Raw genomic sequence first — 9,176 nt, 5'->3', positions numbered from 1 at the left:
TAATCTGAATTTCACATTTTTTGTTGATAATAATAATAAATTATTATAGTAATAATACATTTTTTAAGATTCAAGAGTTTTTTTATTCGCCATGTTTGAGCGTGCCAAACAAGGAATTTGACTTCGGTAAATCACAGCCTCTGTTCAACATTTAGGTGACTAACAACAACACTCAGGACATATGAAAAATGGAAGATATTCTCAAACATCCCCTGATCTTAAACTCCCAAGAGGGCAAGGAAAAACTCAAAACTCCAGCTAGGGGAAATGAAAAACCTTGAGAAGAGACCACAGATGGGAGGGTCCTTCTTCTGGGATGACCAGGCTGCAATGGATGCAGAGAGGACACATAGTACGAACAGTGTAGACAAAAAAGGTGTGGAGAGCAGGATGTTATTGCACAGTAATGACTCTGAGACTCTAAGAGTGGTGTGAGTTCATCAGAGCAACAGCCTGGGGGAAGAAGCCGTCTCTGTGTCTGCTGGTTTTAGTGTACTGAGCTCTATAACGCCGTCCGGAGGGGAGTAGTTCAAACAGACTGCAACCTGGGTGAGAAGGGTCCGTTGAGATGTTACTTGCACGTTTCCTGGTCCTGGACAGGTACAAGTCTTGGATAGATGGGAGGTTGATTCCAATTATCTTAAGGACTATAGTTTTGGAAATGAGAGAATAATCACAATTTCACATTTTTTTGTTGATAATAATAATAAATTATATAATAATAAATGATTATTATCAACAAAAAATGTGAAATTCAGATTATTTTCTCACTTCCAAAACTATAGTCCTTAAAATCCTTCTTGAAGAGCATTATAACCAATAAATATAACCTCAAATAAGGAGTTTGCAGGTTTAAAAAATATTTTTGTCCATTGGATATTAGGAGAACCTTACCAGAAGGTGGCAATGTCTATCTAAGCAGGATTTTAGCCACTACATCACTTCCTCATCCTTCTATTGTTGGACCACAAAGTATTTGTTAGGTTCAAAACAAGCCCGAACATATGCTGTTAATTACTTTGTAGAACACACAAGTTGGTATGTTATTATATCTTATCTTATTTTATTTTATTTTATTCTATAGTCAGTTGGTGACACATGCATGAATAGACAAAAATTCCCACATTCCAAAGTCTTCTCGGAAGTGTGAAAGCTGTTGTAGCTGCACAAAGTGGTGGTGGGGTCCTTTTTTTTTTTTTTTTCAAAAACTATTGCTCAACTTGTGGTTCTCCTCTTGAGGTTTTCAATTCAATCCCAAATACCTTTTGTAGTTGTTAATCATTAGCCTGCTTCCTGGAACTATAACCTAGCAGAAACTGCTTCCCATCAGATAGGAGTCTGACTCCTATCTAACTCTGCAAGTCTGCATAGCTTTTTTGTTGGCTTTTAATAGCTTTTTTGGCAACACTTAAGAACTGGCCTCAACAAGAAGTGTCTGGAGAGCATAATTACGGACGAGACCGGCAACGTAGCGTATCTCCTTTCATTTCGTTTCATTTGTTTATAGGATAACGGCACGGTGGTGCACTGGGTAGCACGTCCGCCTCACAGTTAGGAGGGTACGGGTTTGATTCCACCTCTGGTCCACCCTGTGTGGAGTTTGCATGTTCTCCCCATGCCTGCGTGGGTTTTTCCCGGGCACCCCGGTTGCCCCTAGGTGTGAGTGCACGTGCAGATGGTTGTTTGTCTCTGTGTGTCCTGCGATTGGCTGGCAACCGGTTCATGGTGTCCCCTGCCTACTGCCCGATGACCCCCCGTGGGGACAAGCGGTATAGAAAATGGATGGATGTATGGATGTATGGATGTATGGATGGATGGATGGATGGATGGATGGATGGATGGATGGATGGATGGATGTTTTTAGGATGGAAAAAGTTTAATTTCATTCATTCAATTGAATTATGTCAGACAATAGCTGAAAAAAATTGGAAAGTCAAACAAAGTCCTGATATAGTTAATTTGACCTGTACCACTGTATCGTGGAGGCTCTATTGAATATACTGTATTTGTCATTTTTCCATTTAGAACCCTCAAAAGCTTCATGAGTCTCAAATATGATTCATACCTTGGCCACATTTTGTACATTTTTATTTGAAAGGGTATCATCTGGCCTGAAATGACACAACACATATTCATTATCATTTTTTATATTTGAAAACCTGATCTTATTGGACAGTTTTGATGGAATACAATCACTTAAATCATTCTAAAGGATCCTGTTTTTTTTCTTTTTAAAATTCTTGCCAAATATTCATTTAGAACACCATATATATTAGAAGAAAATATGAATATATACAGTATATGGACAGTGTATAAATATTATGAGGTTCAGGATGTTATTTCCAGCTCAGACGCACCTATATACTAAATTATAATAAAATCTAACATGTCGTTATTCATCCGGTGTATGATTAATTTTGAGCGCAATGTTCACGTTAAGATAAGACAGCACTATAATAATTTTATTGTGTCAGTTATGATATTCTTAATCCCACCAGTGTGTGTACAAATCACACGGTGCGGCTAAATATTTAAAAGTCTGCGTATATGATTAATATATGTTGCGGCATACAAACTTGTCCCGGCATGAAATTAAACGTCACGATCAACAGTTTTCAACACGTGGAATGCAAGTCGTACAGTCTGCACAGCTGGATCCCACTACCCAAACTCCGAAGTGTCATAAAAGGATCTTGACTCCTCCCCCAGGTATTTACCAATCCAAAACTCAGTGACATCTCCAGAAATTCCCAGCAACTGCTCATCAGCGTTTTATTCAGCATGTCCTCACTTCCTCATGTTGCTTCACTCTGGGTCCAAAAAAAAAAGTTAACACATTGTAAGTCTGTGGAATTTATATTGTATTACAATAGGGTGTATATCAGCTCTCACACTGCACAGTAAAGTTTCAGTATCCCTATCAGTTTACCCGTCAAAGGTAAAGAAGGGAAGAAAACGTGAGCGGAAACGTGAACTCTATGAATCATGTCTGATTTTCCCAGCATCTGGTTTAACCTCATTAGCTCTTTGTATGCAGTATCGGTTACCTTTACAGCTCTTTATCTCAATCCTGCTGCCTGATTGTACTTCACAAAAAGGTGAGGGTAGTCAAATAATTAAACAAGTCATACTGTTGTTAAACTTCTTCCATCCATGACTTCCTCCTTAGTGTAAAATGGTCTGTTGTGGTATTTACAATTGTGATGTGCACTGAAGAAAAGTCGTGCCGAGCCAACTGCAGCGGCAAAAACATTTAATATTGCACATTACTATTAGCATGCACTCGAGACCTTATTTTGTATGTAGAAATTAAAATGTTAGCGCAGATCACAAAATAAATATGCATCATTTTCAACATTAGAAAAATCCAATGCTAAAATCGTAGGAAGATTTGAATGTCTCTAATTGCACGTACAAATAGCTGAAGACATAATCATAAGAAAATATTGCAGTTTGATTACAAACAACATGCCGCTCAAACCCCAGCTCCTAAATAACCGGAGAAATATGCTGTATGACATTCTGCCTGCGGGGGACTAATCAACATTTTTATGTCATCTTCACTCCAGACATGTTTCCACATGCAGAGGTCGAGGTCATGGTGCTAGCACAGGAGCAGGTAGAGTAGAGCAACTAATTATTTGATCATATTTTAGCATACAAAGCATACAAAGTTTGTGTATTTGGACCATTTGTATATTGTAACGTTCCCTCCTCAATGCAAGTTTTAATGCAGTTTCTTATGCATGGTATGCAAATTTGATAAAAGTATTATAGAGTCAACTTTTAAAATTTAAATTCAAATCAGGGGCCAGAAGTAGGGCCATTGACTATGGGCAACGGTAAAACAAACAAACAAACAAACAAACAAACAAACAAACAAACAAACAAACAAACAAACAAACAAACAAACAATATTTAGACATTTTTCCCCCACCTATAGTGACTGTTATAGCTGAAATACATTTAAATATTGTATTTTGTTATAAATAATATTTTGAAGTTTTTTTCCATCTTAAAGTCAAAAGTCAAAGTCAAAGTCAGCTTTATTGTCAATTTCTCCACATGCCAAAGACACACAAAGAAACCGAAATTTCGTTCCCCCCTATCCCACGGTGACAAGACATGGCTCACAACAGACAAACAAGTAAACAAGTATAACAAAAGCGTGCTGAATAAATAATGAATAAATAACACAACAATAAATAAATAAATAAGAGGAGCAGAAAAAAAAGGAGCAAGTGCGCATACAGCAGACATTCCCGAAAATAGCGCAACAGTGCCGCGCGCTACGCAGAAGGGGGTAGCGAGTTCAGGGCCTTAAGAGACTGTTACAGCTGAAATAAATTTAAAGGTTGTATTTTTTAGAGTATAAATATTCATTTTTCAGTTTCTGTGCCAGTGCAATACCGTCTTGAAGAGCTGCCACAAAATGAAAGACTGGTATTGAAATTCAACACTCATAGTTCCAAAGGAGAAATAAAACTCAAATGTATTTACATATCTACTTGTAATAATAATTTACTCCAACATGTAGACAAACATTAATCTTATTCTTGTAAAGTGTTTTTAATGATGAGGCATGTTTATGTGAGAGAATGTCTGTGAGTCTCATGTTTACCAGTAAGTGCCTTTCTACTGTAATTCGAAAGTTTTGGCCTAGGTCAACGGGAAGTTTTGGTATGTATCACCTTGCCAAATGGAAAGTCACGTGTGTGAGTTGTCGTAATGAAATTCACCATATGTTTTAACACTGCTAAGCAAGAAATAATAAAAACAATAATTGCTATTCACACTGGATTATAAGAATTTGAGAAAATTAAGTTAATTCCCTACGCATGACACTTTCTTATCAACTTCCTCTCTTATCATTTAGCTATTTCACATCAAATAAGGAAACAACAAAATGTTCTATTCCCTTTTTCTTTTTCATTTAACCGCATCTTCATTTTTTTTTTTTGTCTGTGAGCCACTGATAAATGCACCACCATTGCAAAAGTTGCGTCATATACTTCCTGTTGCGGCATGACTGATGACAGTGAGCTGGCGCGTCTCAGCATGCCAAGTTTACGTCAGACCTCATCTGCTTTATTTTTTCTCATGTACAACACATTACAATTCCCGCACTCATTGTGCCTTTGGGGAAACTTTTACTTTTTTGGGGATGCACAGTCATCAGCAGCCATCGGCTTTATCGTGTCATCATATGTCTATTGTCATTATTGTATTGTCATTTAACTGAGCATTCATGTGCTCAATATTGATTTAAATAAAATTCGACCTCACAATCTGAAGTGAATATTGTGATACAATTTTGTTGCAAATATTTGAAGTGTCCAAATATTTTCGAAAAATTTGAATTTCAATGAAAACTATTATTTTAAATAGTACATGGCAAATATTTTTTTGTTTGTTTTCATAGCTCCTTAGCTGTTATAGTAGTGGAAATTTACCAAAATAAAGTAAGCAAAATAAAGCAGATACGTTTGCATATTGAAAAGCATTATAATTTAATTGAAAGATTCCAATGTATTTAAGTTAACCCGTTAACGATCTTGTAGAGAAGTGCAGTTTTGCAGACTTTTCAAAAATATATCATTGTCTCAAACAATATATCATATGCTGGCAAAATAATTCAATTTTAATCCAAATTTAAGGCAAAGTAAGGCAGGTTTATTTAGCACATTTCATACACAAGGCAACTCAATGTCCTGCCCAAGGTGACATGGAAGAAAATAACAAATTTGCGTTCTCTCACAAAATAATTAGTGTTCCCTCATAATAACTGTGCTCCACCACAAAAAAACTTTCATTCCCTCACAATGAAATGATTGCAATAGAATCAAAATCTTTCCGAGGTTACGCAATTGTCGTGAGGCATTGCGGTTTTTCTGCTTTATTGTAAATTTCTTCACATGTCAAGACACACAAAGAGATCGAAATTGCGTTTCCTACTATCCCACGGTGACAAGACATATTATATTGGTCCACCGACAAACAAAACATTCAAATAAACAATAGAAAAAGTGAAAGCAAGAAGGCACATACAATGAATAAATATTTTTCTTCGATTGTGTTTTTTCCTTTCTTCTAAAACCCTTTTCTGTGTTTAGATGTTCTTTTGGAATAAGCATAGCAATAATGCTCTCAAAATCCAAAGAAAAACACACTTAATTCCTTTGGATTTGACCTGAAAGTGTTTATCAGTTTCTGAAGATTTGTTTAATTTAAGAGGTTTGATTGCTTGTACAATAAAATAATCTCCCTAATAATTCAGCCCTCCGTATGGCGGTTGTCATTACAAGAGATGTGGGAGAGCTGGCACCTATCCTCATTTTGGAGGCGTACTCCCTCGACTGTGAGCCAGCCAAAAGCAAAATATATATTCAAAACTATAAATCATTTATTCGTGGTATTTTACCCACGTATTTTTATTGCAAAAGCTACTGTTAAAAACTGTTTAAAAGCATTCAAATACAATAAAGATCTCCTAATATTTCTTAAAGTGCTGAATGCACAAATTCTTACATAGGTACATGTTATGGTGCTTTTGTGACAACACAATAATATTGCATTTCCTACCTGCATCACGTTCCAAAGAAAGTAGGACAATGATAACAAAGAAAGTTGCAGGGGGCCTCAAATAACACTGCTTCAAAAGGCTTTGTATTGTGAACAGATCATTGTTAACTGGTAATATCAGTATTAAGGTTCTGATGCTGGGGGATGATGCAATGAGTTGTGTGGAGTAATAAAGATTTTATAGATTACACTTTTCTACAATCTTGGAGACTCCAAGTGCACAATGAAATGAATATAAAAGCAAAAAAAGTGGATTTTCCATGACACGTCTTGGAAAGGGTCAAACAAAGGGAGACCCGACCCTCTATTTGTCTTGGTAGCATGATTGTAATGGTGTATCTTTCAGAATGAATATTTGTTTTATTAGCTGTCTTTACCATATGACCACTTGCCTTCTCATATCAAGCACACCTTTATTAATATGCCACCTGTGAATCAGTTAGTAGTCGATCAAATTGTAAGGTGTAAAATATGTTGAACATTCCAATCACGTTGCTGGATATTACAATATTCCAGTCATTGTGTTTTCAAAATGCAATTTTTTTTTTATCAGTGACAAATACTGATCCATGAATATGCCTCATACATTTAACATGTCAGTCGAATTACCTTCCTTGCCTCGCATGTTGTAAATTCCCCCTCTACTGCCAACAATCCCAGTTTGCGCAACATCTGCAAGAGAGGTGACTCATGCGAGTCTCTATAAAAGGAGGAACTCTCCTCTTCAGCACTACATTCACACAGCAGAGCTCAAAGCAACTGAGAAAGCTAGAGAAAGCAAAAGACGATAAGTCAACACTTTCAGTGACATTTTTGAACGGCAACTTCTTCATTTTAAAGTTTGAGCTATCGTGCTTTTTGAGAACAACAAAAAGATGAACAAAGTGATCCTTAGTACTTTGGTGGTCCTTCTGGCTGCTGTGGCTTTCAGCGAAGGTAAGCTTGCTTTGTGGAACTGTTATTATTGCATGTTTAGACTCTGCAGATTGGTCATTTATGAGCATCTCAACAATTGGATGTAACCCCATTCTCTCTTGTTTCCTTGCAGGCAGGACTCTGAGAAGTTTGGGAGTCGAGCTGCACTGCCGCTGCTTCGAGACAGAGAGCAGACCCATCGGCCGCCGCATCGAGAAAGTGGAGCTGATTCCTGCCAACTCTCACTGCGGGGTGCCCGAGATCATGTAAGAAGTTTTTCCCAGTTTTGACGCTTAGGTGACCTTTCACCTATGGAACAACCTAGTTGGTGACTCTCCGTCCAAGTGTGCTTGTTCTGAAGGCAAATTTGTTTCTTGCAGTGCTACGATTAAAAAGACTGGAGACGAGGTGTGCCTTAACCCTGAGGCTCACTGGGTGAAGAAAATCATTGAGAGGATCCTTAACAAGTAAGTTCAAGTCAAACTACTTTGACCATTAAAGTTCATACCATAGCCCCTGCATAAGTCTGATGAGAGTCAACATAAGAGGTGTCACAAAACTGCAATCTTTACAATAAGGTCACAAAGTAAATTTGGAAAGCTAAAACTAAAAGACACCACTGTAGTTTCAATGTAAACTGAATTAAAAGTTAAGCAAATCCTTTTCTCTTTCCTGCAGCAAAAGACGCTGAACAGCCATGCAATGGGGGAACGAATGCTCCACGAGTCCGTTTTAGAAAGCTTGGTACCAAAAAGTGTTTATCTGCTCAAGCCTAATTTAAAAACAAAGGAAAGCAACTTACTTGAGCAGCTGTTGAAACTATCAACAGATTGTTTGTATCAAACATATTTATTTTCAAATGTACACTCCCAGTCTGCGTTGTAGCCTCTAAAGTGGAGCTACTGTGAACTGTTACTATTCTTATTGCTTTCACTTATGATTAACATATTTAAAGTATTTATCTATTTGAATATTTAAAGGTTTATCTATTTGAACACAATTGTTGTATTTTTTCATGCACCCAGTTGATGAATAAAAAAAATGTTTTATTTAAAAATTCTCTTTGTACTCATTGAGTTCCACTTAGTGCAAACATTTATTTGAAAAGATGATATGGTGTAAATTAGACCTGACTTCACCTGATAACATCTATTGATGCCTTTAAGTTGGATCCTGTAAATCTAAAATTGCTCTCAAGTCTATTCAAATGAATATCAATTTCAATCTACTGTAATCTCTTTATATGACGAACGCTCTTCATTAAATAAATGGGATTGAGAACGCATGTAAAAAGAAAACACTTTGTATGAAAAAAAAATTAAATTGAGAACATGCTTAAATAGAATATAGGACATGTGAATCACTATTTTAACATGATAGTAGCACACAATAGCAGGGCATCTGATCAAACTTCACCCCTATTGCCGGTGTTGCGCGTGGCCACTAGAGGGCGTAATTGTAAAGTACAGTATAGGTTGCTATAATATAAATCGTGATGTATCAAACATCTGCTTCAGCCCTCAATCCGTTTATTTGTAGCATTTCAGCTCTGCAACAGCATCTTTCAGCATTTGTCATGAATTTTATTTCATCTCCTTTTCTTTTGATATGAATGCATAATTGTTGATATGGTCTTTTTGTTGACCTAGATAACATGCATGCTGCTTGATGCATCTAAT

General features: G+C 36.6%; 1 protein-coding gene across 1 annotated transcript; it reads left to right on the top strand.

Moving 5' to 3' along the window:
• Positions 1 to 7,299: 7,299 nt before the first annotated feature.
• Positions 7,300 to 8,554, top strand: cxcl8a (chemokine (C-X-C motif) ligand 8a). The gene is made up of 4 exons (XM_049721152.2): positions 7,300 to 7,518; positions 7,631 to 7,763; positions 7,878 to 7,964; positions 8,176 to 8,554. The coding sequence occupies exons 1-4, from the start codon at positions 7,458 to 7,460 to the stop codon at positions 8,186 to 8,188; spliced, it is 294 nt and encodes a 97-aa protein (XP_049577109.1). The 5' UTR covers positions 7,300 to 7,457; the 3' UTR covers positions 8,189 to 8,554.
• Positions 8,555 to 9,176: the final 622 nt, after the last annotated feature.

This window comes from Syngnathus scovelli, chromosome 5 (genome assembly GCF_024217435.2).
Source record: "Syngnathus scovelli strain Florida chromosome 5, RoL_Ssco_1.2, whole genome shotgun sequence".
Lineage (NCBI taxonomy): Eukaryota > Metazoa > Chordata > Actinopteri > Syngnathiformes > Syngnathidae > Syngnathus > Syngnathus scovelli.
The sequence above is the reverse complement of the archived record's forward strand: the minus strand, read 5'-3'. Positions and strand labels throughout refer to the sequence as shown.